The 14,898-nt window shown below is 32.8% G+C and overlaps 1 protein-coding gene across 10 annotated transcripts in view; it reads left to right on the forward strand.

The window, feature by feature from the left end:
• Nucleotides 1–14,898, forward strand: part of LOC128994791 (F-actin-monooxygenase Mical-like) — a 135,420-nt gene that overhangs the window by 84,953 nt on the left and 35,569 nt on the right. For 7 of the 10 annotated variants that reach the window (XR_008490918.1, XM_054419562.1, XM_054419561.1 and 4 more), the window contains 9 exons: nt 863–965; nt 2,589–2,606; nt 3,631–3,866; nt 5,178–5,300; nt 7,978–8,184; nt 8,709–8,792; nt 11,270–11,515; nt 13,695–13,830; nt 14,410–14,543. Coding sequence is in view for 9 of the 10 variants with exons in the window: in XM_054419562.1 (XP_054275537.1) it covers nt 863–965; nt 2,589–2,606; nt 3,631–3,866; nt 5,178–5,300; nt 7,978–8,184; nt 8,709–8,792; nt 11,270–11,515; nt 13,695–13,830; nt 14,410–14,543 (1,287 nt within the window). In the remaining variant the exon portion in view is untranslated. The remainder of the gene's footprint in view (nt 1–862; nt 966–2,588; nt 2,607–3,630; nt 3,867–5,177; nt 5,301–7,977; nt 8,185–8,708; nt 8,793–11,269; nt 11,516–13,694; nt 13,831–14,409; nt 14,544–14,898) is intronic. The other 3 variants (XM_054419567.1, XM_054419565.1, XM_054419568.1) reach the window with 3 other exon arrangements.

Consider the following 14,898-nt stretch of genomic DNA (forward strand, 5'->3'; position numbering starts at 1 on the left):
ATTATTTTTGTGTGTATGTTATATTATAATTTGCGTGTAAAGTTCGTGAGTCATGGAAATCAATGGTAAATGGTCATGGATAGTCATGGAAAGTCATGGAAATGAATGACAAATTTTTTGTGGACACCCTGTTTTGTCTCTTTGCAAATTGGTCTCTTTCTTGCGACATTAATCCCTTGTGTTTGTAATTACTTGTTGAATCTTATAATCTTGTAGCGCTTTATTTATATATTTTTGGGTTTGCAAACTTAACAAACTTCTCCTGTGATAAGATAGCATTCTGAAATATTCCCAAAATATATTAAATCCTGCCCAGAATACTTATGAATTTTCAGGCATTGAACATTACTTTCTTACTAAAACTTCCGAATTGGTGGAAGCTAGTTATTTATCTTCAAACAGATAGTTTGTTCCGGAATTTTGCTGAGTATTATGTCAGGACACCCTCCTAATATCTGGCCATTCTGCGGTAGTAAGTTGAATGAATCTTGCTTGAAAGCAGTGGACTTTTTTTCTGCACTGGGGTAGTTTGCGTAGTTATTGGTATTATAAAAGGGGTATGATGGATCACTCTTGTGGTTCTAAGCACTCTCCAACTATGGGGCATATAATTGATGGTTGTTGTACTACAGTTTTTCTCAGGAAAATCGCTTGGCCTATTTAAATTCTAAAAACTACTTTCATAAACTTAAAAATGTCACAGATAAAAATCATAATAGATAGTTGTCTTTTGTTGTGTAAAAAATTAAGGATTATTTTTTAGCCAAACTAGACTGAAAACCTAGAAGTGTTAAGTATCATTATAGTTGTAAATTACCTAAATATTGTTGAGCTCATTAAAACAACCATTGTTTGTGAACAGGTCCGCGGTTTGTTTACGTCAGATGCAGCCGGGGTGGTAGAGGCTTTACTCGCTGCTCCCTCGTTGGCTCTACAAGACCAGCCTAAGAAGCGAAGAAAGAGAGGTTAGTATCTTACAAGTTTATGTTTATTTAAAGAGGTATAAAAAGTTAAGATTGTGTTTATCTCATGAAACACACTTCCTTATGAGCGGTCCATCTAGGAATTAGCTGAGGGATTGTGAATATCCAAACAACACTCTTGGCTATCCATCGGTTGAACAATAAGTTCAAACAGGAATTTTTTGAGAGGATAGCAGGCTTACCTGAATGGGAAAGAGTCCAAACTGGCACAGGAAACACAAAACTTTACTTAACTATATACAAAAAACATTGGAATGAAAAAGACTTAGACCAACAGGTCTAATAGCCTGTATTGCATTGTATTGTAGAGATATTCCTTTGGATAACTGTTTATACTGACAGCATTTTCGACTAAGGAAGCGACTGAAGAGAGAGTTTTCTACATCTATGTATCAGTGCCAGTGAAATATTCCAATGTTTTTTGTATATAGTTGTTAAGTTTTGTGTTTCCTGTGCCAGTTTGGACTCTTTCCCATTCAGGTAAGCCTGCTATCCTCTCAAAAAATCCTAAAAACCTAGGCCTTTGCGCTCTATGCTACACCCTTAATAAGTTCAAACAAGTTGCTTTTGTAAGCTTTGTTAGGAAAAATGTATTGGTAAAATTTCAATTGCCCTTGTTGTTTTCAAGGGCTGTGTAAGGGTTTAGTTGATTCAGTTATTTTTATTTATTTATCTATGTAGATTTTCAAAGAAAATATGGAGAAAACAATGTCGCTTGTAATTGCATCTAGGAGTTTGTAATTATTATAAACTAAACCCACAAAGTAAAGTTATTTTTTTACACTCAGAGAAAATCTCTATGTTCAATGAAGGGTTAAAAATTAAGTGTTGAAAGCTTTACAGATGTGATAAACCAGAGTGAGACGAATTCTAAGCTTGGTTGTGACAATTATGCTTGTTACTTTCAATACTCAAATTTAAATGAAATTTCTTGAAGGTGTAGGGCGGGATGAACTTGAATGAGTTCACAAACCAGCATGATCATAATATAGGAATGTTATGGGGGTAAAAATGGGTTTTCTCATTTTCACCCTCAAAACATAAAATGTACCAATTTCTGTTTAAACCTTTTTGAAGAGCTTAAAAACCAAATAATTTAGTAAATTGAATTGTTTTTTATTCGGGTATTGGTTACAAAGAAAATTCAATAAATTGCAAATTTAAAATCCCCATGTTATTCTTATGGAGGGTAAGTAAAGTTTGCTTGTTTATGGATACATTCTGATCAAACTTGGCAAATTTATTTATTTTATACTAAGCTATTCATATTTTACTAAAAAAAACACACTTTATAACCCTCCCTGTAGCAGCAAACCTAAGTAATTGTTAAAACTAATGTTATTTAAATAGATTTAATTGGAAATTCAATCAGATAAGTGGAAATTCGCTAAGTCTGTAGGTTTGTTGTAGCGGAGGCATTTAAAGTTTTAAACAGGAAGGCTAAATGCAGCGCTCAAGGATGGAATAAGCAATTCTATGTCCAATGTATTTTTTAATATGGTATTTATATTAATAATTCAATGTCTCATCTCCTCATATACATCTATCAGCAGATATGGTATATTCATATTGATAATTTATATTTTTTCCATTGACGGGGTGCAGCGGTGGTGTACAGAAGGGGTTAGTGTTTCATATTTTGGGTTTGTCCGATGTACCCTGTGGTCAACGTACCTCTTCTTGTGCTTCAGGAGAGCTTTTTTTGTGATTTCCCCCTTTACCTGCCTGATGGAATATGTTTATCCCTGAAATGTCATATATTGTTTAATATTTTCTTTAAAACCCAGTGATTTGTGTTCAATCCAGCATGGGTTAAAGTATTGTTTATTCAAATATCCAGTGCTTGCTTTTTCAGCATGACTTTGTTGAATTCTTTTTTTATTCATGCATTTTTTATACTAGTCTCAGAAAGAAATTATAACAAAGTCAATGTTCTTATTTCAATATCTATATGTTTGCTTTGTGTCTCTATTGTCATTTGTAATATAATTGTTCTAGTATGAGAATAAAAACAACTTGCTAACCAATATTACAAAATTTAATGAGTAATTGTTTAGTCTATTGTCATCGGAATGGATAGATTATACTTTCCAAACAATATTTGTAGCTATTAGCCAATAAACTGGTTATAGGTTTGGTTGAATATGATAGATCTTTTCAATTGTTTCAAATATCAATGTTGCCAAGTATTGGCTGTACAATCTCCAAATACAGAATCGTACACAGCACTGTTAGGTAACTACTGTTTTCTTTACCATGTTAAAAGTTTGAAAGAAATCCACAGTAAATAAACCAATCGGTGTAAAGTTTTTTTTTGTTTTTTTTTACAATATTCAGTCGTCTGGAACGGCTGCTGATTTTATACCTCTTGTAGTCATGTGAATTTTTTGTAATTAATTCGGTATTTTTAATCACCATAAGCTAGCTGAAAATTTATTAAGTTCAGGCACAAAATAAAAGTTCACAAAACATGACACTGATATTTAATTCTTATAAATGATCTTTTCAATCTGCTCTAATAATTGTCTCTCTGAATAAGTTGTCTAAAAAGATTAATTATCAATGTTGTTATGTTATATGACTTAAGTTATTTGATTAACCCCTGAAATCTTGTTTCATCATGATAAGTGTTTGGTGATTGTTGTAGATACTCAGGTTCACCCCGACACTCTGCTACATTGGCTCAAGAAGCAGGTTGCGCTGTATGACAGTGTTCACATCAACGACATGAGCAGCTCATTCAAGGATGGTCTGGCGTTGTGTGCCATCATCCACCGCTACAGGCCGGACCTCGTAGACTTCCACTCTCTCGTCCCACAGGACGTAGCAAAGAACAACCAGCTTGCCTTCGACATACTGGAGAGGGAGCTGGGAATTCCACCGGTATGTCCCTCTATGTTTTGTATTTTTTTGTTTTAAATGCTTTTGCCATTTTTTTTTTTTTTTTTTTTTTCTTGTAAGGAAATAGTTCCAAACCCTAGTTTTGATGCTCGTTATTATCCAACCATGACTTTTGAACTGTGGTACAAGAAAGACAAAAACTGTATTCATTAAAGTTGAAATTGTTCCCTATTACCATCAGCATTTTCAACCAAGAATGGTTTCAGTCTGCTGGTAAAAGTTTTTGGGTTCATTGATTTTATGTCCCACAAAGAGGTTGCTAATTTTTAAGTACTCTACTAGATGTATCAAGCCTGCCACTTGAAATTTTGCAGCTGCTACAAACACATATAAAAAAAAATACCTCCCAGCCCCACTTTATTCTTACCAATCAGAACAAAATAGTGGAACTTTAAAAAAATGGTGTGCTTTCTTTAAATAGTTTTAATTGAAAAATAATTTTCAATCAATTCTTGATTTAAAAAACAAACAAATTCTTGAGTATATACAAAATTAATAATCATAGACGTTGGATACTATAGTAGTCTAAACATATAAAATGCATATATCATAAATTAAATGTTATAACTGTAGTGTTTCAAGTTTGTAGTGTGTTTGACGCAACTGGTAAATAAATTCCAAAATGGCTACACCCCTTTGAGAGAAATCCTGAATATCATTTTACGAACCAGTTCATATTAGTATCACATAAATATTTTTCAAAGCAACTTCATTTGGCATTAGTCTATTTTGACCTGAGACCTAAGGACAATGTTTTACTCGACCCGGCCTGACCTGGTTTTCTACTTACTGTACTTTCTGTTACCCTGCCAGAACAATCTGTTACTCTGCTGGAAATTTACAGGAACTATTGAATTTAAATGTTGCGTTGGAATTTGCTGGATTTAAATTTGAAAATTGCTGGAGGAAAGATTTTAATTCTTTGTATATTGTTTAAACCTGTTTGGACTAAAGTTCCAAGAAATTTATATTTTATAAATTTTCTCAGCAATGGAAAGCATTACATAAACACCAAGTTTACAATGCTTAACTGTAAGCTAAAAAATAACAAACTGTGCGACTCCATACTACCTAGCATATAGCAGTGGGAGAATGCCCAAACGCAAAGAAAGTATTTTGATAACTAGCAACAGATGTCAGATACAAATAAAAAAACTACACTGTGTGCATGGTGCATGAGTGTATTCGCTTATGGTATTCAAAGAGTTAAATTAATGTCCCAATTCCGTAACATATTTTATGTATATTTCAGACATGTATGTTACTGTTATCTGATAAAGTTGTACATGTTAGGTTATGACTGGCCTGGAGATGGAGCAGTGTGAAGTACCAGACACACTCGCCATGTTGTCCTACCTCTCTCAGATCTATGACACATTCCGTGGCGAGATACCTCACATCAAACACCCTAAGTTGGTGAGTAGCCTTGCAAAACGTTGATAACCAAGCACACTGAATTATTGAGCGGAGCTCTTATACTACACTCCTGCTTTTGTTTTACAAATACTCCTCCTGGAGCGATCAGCACAAAAATTGGCACAGTGATAGTAACTAACTATGGGAAGGTATAAATCTGAAGTACAAATCGGAACACAAGGCTTTTCCCTACGTGAATTTAAACTTTAGAAATTTAACATGGGCCTTACGGTCTAATTGGTCGCCATGACATTATTTACGAGATAACAAAAAAGGTAAACAAGAGTCGCAACATATGTTAGTCAACAAATCATCTGAAATAGCACATTACAAATACCATACAGAGAAAAGGGGAAGAACAATCGGATTAATATCGTTGAGCATAATTTACTACAAAATGAATAACCAATAATTACGGTTGCCGCAGTTAGGCTGATGCACCATTGACTTTAAATACTCCAAATAGCCATTCCATTTAAGGCGGGGATACACTTGTCAGGGATGGACGAGATTGGATTTTTAGTTCGAGACGAGATGAGACGAGATTTTTTATTTCTCATAAAATTTCGAGACAAGATCGAGACGGGATTTCCCTTCTCATACACAACGAGAAATGCACGTTCAAAATTTTTACCTGATTTTGTAACATTGTTAGATGACTGTTTAAATACAAAAATAATGATAATAGGCAAGAATATTTACAATCTTTTATTAAAAACATCAGCATAACATTTTTTTTATTAATCACGCTTAACTTATTAAAAATGCCTACGATTAGGAAACATAGTGATATCAGTTAGGATAGCGTTCAACTTATCCTAAAGTAAAATAAATCATAAAATAAAAGCAATATTAGTTTTTATAAAATAGTTACTTGTTTTGACTTTTTATAGTAATAAAACATTCCTCACACTGGCAACACTTAACAAAACTTCTCAAATGTTATTAAAGTAATATTATTAAAATAATATTTACATTTAAAGAATTAATTAAATAAGAACGCCTTCGCAAAGGAAATACAACTACAACACACTCCTGTATTGCGGGTATTGCATTGACTTTCTGCAGGCGTTTTTAATTTTTTTTTTTTTATTCTCGTCTCGATAAAAGTCTCGGCCAAAAAGAAATCTCGTCTCGTGTAACGAGATTTAAAATTTCCCGAAATTTCGAGACTTGACCATCCCTACAGTTGTCATACACCCTTCCGATCCGACTCCGATCATACTGTGGTACGACTGTCGGAGAGGGGAATGGTACTTAACTTTGAACGCGGGTGTTTACACCTCTCCGACACGCGTCACGTCATACTCCGATACTACTCCGATTTTGACTCCGATCACGCACCGACACTGCAGTCTATTCGTTTGTTGGATGCAGGATGGGTTGTTTCTTAAAAATCACCTTTATTCTTAAGTTTTAAGAATAATGGTTTAAGATAAATATATGCCGATGCTTGATGTGAAATCTGTGCCTGCATACCTTCAATTTGAGACCTCGATCATGAAAATTGGACGGGTAGAAAAGCCAAACGAACTCGAGAGAGAAAACCCAATGTGCTTAATATATAAGATGGGCACTTAAGTAAACCACCTAACTTTCTTTCCATGCAGAATGAACCCAAATTCTTTGTTTTACACTGCCCTCCAGAGATGTCTGACTTTCTTCTTCTTCATCTAGACAAACCGCCATCATGGCTGAATCCCGAAGTCCAAAGTTTTTGAACATGTTTACCACCTTCTGCACGTAGTTTACAAATCAGACTGGCAAGTGTTGATCGACCCATCATTTTTGGTGGAGGAAATCGGAGATGGGTCGGAATCGTATATGACATGTGTGTTCACCCCTCCGATCCCGCACCGATCCTTCTGGAATCCCGCAAATCGGATCGTAGTAGGATCGGAAGAGTGTATGACAAGTGTGTCCCCGCCTTTGTGTGAACCAAATATAGGCCTACCATTGAGATTGGATACTACAATTAGACATTCCATCAACGTGAACCGAACAAACCATTGATTTTGGGTACCACAAATAGGCACTCCATTTATGTGAATTAAATGAAACGTTGACTTAGGATACTGCAAGTAGACGATTAAGCTTGCAGGATTAATATGCTAGCTCAATAATGCAAGCAGACAACTGCATTGTACACCTAGATTTTATTTGCAACTACATTAGTGTGAACAAATTGAAACAAATTAAGGATTGGCTTCCTTTTAAGTCGTATTGGATACATTATAAAATCAATTGAACAAATTGTGTAATTGTAATTATTTATATATAATTTCTAAAAACATGCACTCCTTCAAGTTTTCAATCACTTACACATACCCCCCTCTATATTCCATGTCTAATTTTTTTTCATCGTATACAGTGTATTAAATATTTATTTTTTTTACTTTTTGTAGAAAAAAAGTGTTATGTTATAGCAATTGTTAAAATGTATGTATTAATAATACTTTATGACCCTGCAAAAACAACTATTTTTATCGAGATTTTTTTTAGTTTTCACTCAAACAATTTTACTTCTAAGGTATAATTAACTAATCATGTCCATATACATTTTTTTTACAGTTTTCTATTCATATAAGCTGATTACTTTTTTATCTTCAAGATTCTTTTTGATATTGTTATTATAGTAATATGTTAATTACTCTATTGTTTTGTTCTTTTTTTCTAGGATGAGAGTGAGTTGTTAAAGGAACAGAACAATGTTACCATGATGAACACCAAGCTGCGTAATCTGACCCAACTGTCCACGTCACATCAGCGGACGACGCAGCACACACGACTTACCTCCCCGCGCGACCGTAGACACCCGAGACACTCAGACACGACACCTCGGCGTGCGCGCAAACGACGAAGCGACAAAGCCTCTCCTAGCCTGGTACGACACTTTTCACTTCTTATAAGATTCATAAGTCTTGATTTAATATCTTCTAATATCCAAGTATATCTCCTTTTATACATACTTTATTTCTTCTACTCATTTTTCCCTAAGAGATATAAGATAATTTTAAACTTTTATATTTTTAAAACCAAATGTTTTTAGGTTTGCTTCATTTTTTGTCTAAATATGAATAAGAATAGTGTAATATATGGTATAACTTATTTTAAAAGTTGCACAGAACATATTACTTGACCTGTTATGGGAAAAGGAGATTGATAAAAAAGTGTCTTTATATCTGTATGTTAAAGAACAGATGACACTATTTCCAGATTAGTTATTTTTTACCAATTTGAGTTTAACTTTTAAATATGATAACAATCAGCTATTCTTTAGAAAAAGTTTTACTGCTGCAGAAATAATACCTAAAAATGTAGATATTCTTTTTTTACAAATTGAGCTACCCCTTGGTATAATCTTAAGTGCTGTAAGATGTGTATTGGTGTTTCTGTGGGGCGGTTTAGCGTAGGAGATTACCACGAATAGAGCTCAACGAAGATATTCCAGGAGGATGTCTAGAACGCCAACTAGAGAGAGCCTCATTGGCTGTAAGTGCCGTGACCCCCTCCACCACCCCGCTCAGATAACATCCCCCATATTGTGATTTACCATCATGTGTACATTGTAATGTTAAAGCTCTGACAAAAAAAAACAATTAAAATCAATTTGATTACAAACAAAATATAATTTTTTCATCATATTTACTAGCCTTCTATTTCATTACCAACTCTTTGCATTTTCAAATTTGTAAAGCACATTGTCACATTCAGACACGCGTATGTTCAGTTGTACATTACAGTGTATTAGGTATTTATAAATATCATATATGCACATAGAATAGTTAAATAATCTGAAAGTCTATACATCTGACAATCTGTAACTACTACACTTAAATAATAGGCATGCACTTTTTCATATAGAAGCAGATTTTTTGTTGCTGTATTTTTTTGTCCCTTTTTTGGTTGTGTTTTGCATCATGTGTGACTTTTTAAAATATGTTTTATGTTACTGATTACTTAATTATAAAAAGGAGTTATTTTTTGTTATCAAGCTGAACTGTACCCCTTTCCAAAACAATTGCTGAGTAAGTTACTTTACTTTTCCTTGAAATATGATTTCAAAAGTTGGTTTAACAATTTCAAAGTAGTATTGTTTGGTTTTACTTGGAATTTATCAAATACTGAGCTGTCAGTATGTCATTGATTAATTGTCACCAACATTTTTGCAATAACAGGACATGCAAGTGACACGGCAAAAGAAAATAGTTGAAAGAATCGTGAGAAAAAGCTTGGAAGGGTTGAGCAGAGAGAAAAAAGTATATTTAAGTCCATGTATTCAGGAATATTTGTTGACTAGAAGAACTCCTTGCCGAGAAAGGGTCAAGAAGTTGGAACTGTTGGGAGTTTGTAAAGTAAGCGTCTGTGTCGTAAAATTATTGTGTATAGAGGGAAAAAATGTGTTGATGTAGTTTATTCTGATTTTTAATAAAAATAAAAACAATACTATTATACAAACACAACACAACTAACAAAACCGACTTGAAAAGACTACATTTCCATCCTCTATACAGAATTACTTGAGTTGTCAATGTACGGGATTTTTTAGGAGTTGAAATCATTGAAATTTTGAAGTATTACCTGCTTGTTTCCAGACAGATTTTCTGGCTGTTGTGGTTCTTGGTGTTCTTTTAAATACTGTCTCTTTCCGCATGATGCCATTGTGTATTTGGTATTTTGATTATTATTCATTACAATTTGTTTGTTTCAGAGTTTTAGTTTTAGGCTCCCAATCTTTTATCATATTGAATAGTAAAAACCAATATGTTAGACAAAATTGGTTTTTAACATTCTTGTGGTCTTTTCCTTTTGACTTATAATTGTCAATTGTCTGGAAAGGGTTGTAGATCCTCCCTTTATTAAATCCACCACATAACTGATGATGACTTATAGCCTACTACAACGGAAGATAACGTTGCATTTAAAACTTGAATTCCATCTGGGCAATGTCCTCTATATGGGGTAACAAACCCACATTAAAGAGTGGTACATTGAAATTCATTTTTGCAAAAATAACAGTAGACAACAGTTTTTTCTTATTGTCAAGGGTGTATGAATAATTTAACGTTTTACTGGGAGAGTAATCTCTAAAGAAAAGTACAATGCTAACTGCAGTAGACCCCCTCTTAACCGACCTAAACGGAGCCGGACCTAAGTCCGAATGCTTAAAAGGTCAGGTAAAACAGACAATCACTAAATACTTAAAAAATGATGTGCTATTTATTTAGAATTCTATAATCATTATTCTGAAGTCGTGCGTGTATTATATACTAAATTAACTATCCTTATTTTCTTTTTTACTAAGTATTGACAACAGCAAAGTTACAAATAAATCCAAGCCCGGTTAAGTCAAATACTTTCAGTGGAATAAATTACAGTCCAAGGCAAGAGTCAATAAAAATTCTTGTTTTAATACCTTTAGTAATATTAATATTGTTACTTTCAAAATCCATTGTAATACAGTACAGAACAGAACTTATCGTTGGAATTAAAGATACAGTACGAATAACCATTTTGTTACAATACAGGATGTTTATTTATAGCCTGTAACATACTGTAGTTTAGCGTATTGTTTCCATCGCCGAGCATGTGAGCGGAAATGCCAAGATTCCTAGAAAGCGGTGGTTAAACAAACCGCTCTCAAAACAAGGTCGGTTAAAACAAACTTAATATTTCACGAGCAAGGGTAGGCCTAGATAATCTGATTATCGGTTAAAGCGAGTTCAGCTAGGTTCGGTCTACTGTACCCTGTTACCTGAACAGAGCAGAAAATAATCAAGGGATCAATAAAGTATCATCTTTCCAGACAATATCAATGACAATTATGAATAATTTATGTATTAAAAATCTTGTGGGCCGTCCTCATTTCCTCCTTTTCTTTTTAGACCTTCCATTTGTTCATTAATTATTTGTCCACAACTGATTCCCAACCTGTAGACAAGTTGTTCAGAAATCTAGTTGAATAACAGGACCGAGATGCGTGTAGAAAAGAATTGGAGAAGTTGAAGATGGAAAGGATCATGAGGAGGCAGTATCTTCGACATAAGGCCACTCAGCAGTTCCACAAAAGCATGCAGATGTTGAGTGGGAATGCGAAATCCGACGATGACGACGACAAAACACCTTTCGAAGATTACTCGATCTTCGTCTACCGACAGACTGCACCTGATTTTCGTGATCGAGTGAAAGAGATTGAAATGAAGATATTGTATCCCGTAAGCGAAACTGCGATGAATGAGAGTGCTTCACCACACGGAATGTTCTAATATTATCCAACGCAAACGCTGCTAACATCACAAAATAATCCTGTTCACCCTACATGTGTTTTTATATTTTTTGTTAACATTTCAGTGTGTCAATAATACTAGTGGTTTTGCGATTTCCTTCAGTCTTCTATTTTGTGTTAACCTTTGCGTGTTTTTATGTTTTTCAGATAGTTGTGTTGTTTACCTAGACCAAGTCTTTGTTTGGATTTGTTTTTCATAGTTCATTTTGAAGCAATAATTTCTGCAACAAAGGTGTTCATAAGAAATAATCAATTGTTATTGTTATCCCCCTTTGGAATAATATAAAAATTATTCTTCTCAATCTATTCTTAATCTATCTTGATCTATGATTGTGAAATACACTTTAAACTTTTTTCAGTTTATGAGTTGGAAATAAATAATTTGTGTACTAACTTAGTTAAAGGTTTTTAAAATTATGTTTTTAAGTCTTTAATCTTGTAAAAAAAAATTGAATTTAAGAATTGTTTTTGAGGGTGCAAAAGATGAGTTATTTGATTATAAGTTTAAGTTATTGTAAGATCTCACATTTTACCTGTAACTTTATTTTAAGTAAATCATTGCATGTTTTGTGTTGTTACTAATGTGTATAAAGTATTTGTTTTCTTTAGTTATTTTGATATTTGATTTGAAATGTTTTTGTATTGTACATTTTTAGCATTATATACTTCTGGTTTAGGCTATATGAAATGATTAAAATGTTATTTTCAATGGAGATAATTATATTTAAACTTAATCAACATTATTTAAATATTTTTTTATATACAACTCCAAAATATCAGCAATTACTTTAAATTATATAATATTTCTAAAAATCCTTCTTAATTCGATTAGGGGTCTCAATCCAGGGATCCCGGTCGATTTTTGATACCTAGATTTCCCGGGATTGACGTCTTTTAATCCCGGGAATAACAGGATTGCAAAACCTATGTTTATATTTTTTTTTTTTTTTTTGTGATTTTGAGGAGTTTTATTTGTGGAAAATAAATAAAAAATACGTCCAATAACTCTTAAACAAAAATACTGTTTATTTTTAGGATGATAAATATATATATATTTGAAATATGGTATAAACTGTGATCTATTTTTATTGCACGATTTAATTATCATCAAACTCAATAGGTGAACATACTGTAAATATATTATGTTTCGTGTTTTTTGACAAAATGTATTTACTTTTTGTAAATGTTATTACATTTGTCGGAAAATAATTACAGAACGCCTATAGGTTATTTTGAGTTTTACTTTTGTCATTTAACACAAACAACACAATTTATGTGGCAAACAAAACATGGCGATCGGTAATTTAAGTATTTTTTCCTTAATAACATTTAAAAGCCTAAAAACTTACTATAAACGCTATTAAATTTTATTATTTCATTATTAAGATTGCATATTTATGGTCTATAACTTTATCTTTGTATTTCTTTCCAAGTGCGGTGATTAAATATTTACAATCCTAAATTACGTTTTTCGTACACACGTTACTATTACTAAGCAGATGGTTTATTCTTTGTACAGTACCTTAAATTATTTTATTGCTGTCAGTCAACATAAAATGTTAACGATGCCACTCATGATTCTTCCCATATTATATTTTTATCTTTATATTTTGATTAATTTAGTTTCCATATTAACTTGACATGTATTACTTTTAATTATTTTTTAAATGTGTTTATTTAATTCAAAAGTGACACATCAACATTTGTACACTGTAAATAAGAAAGACGGGTGATGAAAGTTCTGTGTTGTGATATTTCTTTACTTAGAAAACAGCAAAATTTCGCAGTGCAACACTGTTAAGGCCAGTTTAAAACATTAGAGGACTCAACAAGGGGACTTAACTCACGCTCATTTAAAATGGCCAAAAAGTTAAAATCATATAATCCCGGAATTGATACGATCCCGAAAACCTGGGATTGAATTGAAGGCCCGGGATTGAGACCCCCAAACTTGATATATTTCAGCTATTACTGTAAGCACATTGCATATTGAACAATAATATTTCAGTTTAAAATCTTTTCAATTATGATTTGATTTTTATTTACTAATACATTTTTCACTTTTTATTTTACTTTTAAGTGCTTTTATTTCACCGTCCACGTTTCAGGATAAAGAACAGAGATTGTTGGCTGAAGTCAGGCGAGGTTCTATGGACCAAGAGTTTTCTGGCCGGGTGAAACACATTGAAGACCAATTAAAAGGAGCATACGACAAAAAGCCAAAAGATCTTCATAGAGCTATTGGTAGGATTTGTTTTTGGACCATTAATTTTTATTGGTTGGCCATTAACCAGTTGCAAATATTTTCAGTTGAAATTTAGTAGTTTTTATTAAATGAAGTCTAAGGAGTGTGAGTATTAAAAAGTTCAAACAGTTCTACAAATATTGTTAACATTATTCACAAATATTATTATATATTCAATTTGAACCAAGAATCACTGTTTGTATACCCCTAATTGAACCCTAATACCCATTATTAAAGAATCGCTAATTTTAAAAGATGCACCATTCATATGGTAGAACTAGTTTCATCAATAGCATCCATGCTAAATGAAATGTACAATCAATCATAAAACAAGAAAACAACCAATTTTCTTCGTAAATTAAGATAATTAGTTTTATGCTATAAAGTTAATCTCACATATAATACATTATTTTGTTTATACATAAAATATTATGATAGAATAACATTTATCCAGAAAATATTGTGTTGCAGTTAAACACAAATTTTCTTTACCTATGAAAGTGAAATACTGTTTAGTGAGAAAAGTGATCTAATTTTAGCATTAGTATCAATGCTTCTTAACCTCACAAAATTTTCAGGAAAAATTGAAAAATCTGATTGGAACGTGAAGGAAATTGAAAAGAAAATTACAGAAAACAAATTTGGCAGAAGCTCAAAAGGTCGTACGGAGCCCAAAGTCCCGAAATGGAGCAGGGAACAGTATGAAGATAAGGTAAAACATATTAATATTAACTTAATTGTGGTTATACTGTGTTAGTGTTGATTTGAGTCCTAAACAGTCATTAGAGTAAACTGAAAATTTAGAGGCGGTTGAAAGGATCGGGTTAGATAGTCCACAGTTAGTGCAAGCTACAGCTAAATTTATACTTTGTTTAATCAACTTGATTGAGATTGAGTCTAATTGTTGTCCAACCTTATCCCTTTACTAAGTTTAGGAAGACACTGAACTGTGGGAGTAGCTTTTAATAAGCATGAAGAGGTTGCGACTTCAAATCATTACCCTAACATCAAACTGTTAAATTTCTCAATGGGGAGGACCAGATGTTTGAGATCTTTTCAACAATGTT

Source organism: Macrosteles quadrilineatus, unplaced genomic scaffold, assembly GCF_028750875.1.
Source record: "Macrosteles quadrilineatus isolate MER2022 unplaced genomic scaffold, UCM_ALF_1.0 Scaffold_5__1_contigs__length_97177068, whole genome shotgun sequence".
NCBI classification, from domain to species: Eukaryota; Metazoa; Arthropoda; class Insecta; order Hemiptera; family Cicadellidae; genus Macrosteles; species Macrosteles quadrilineatus.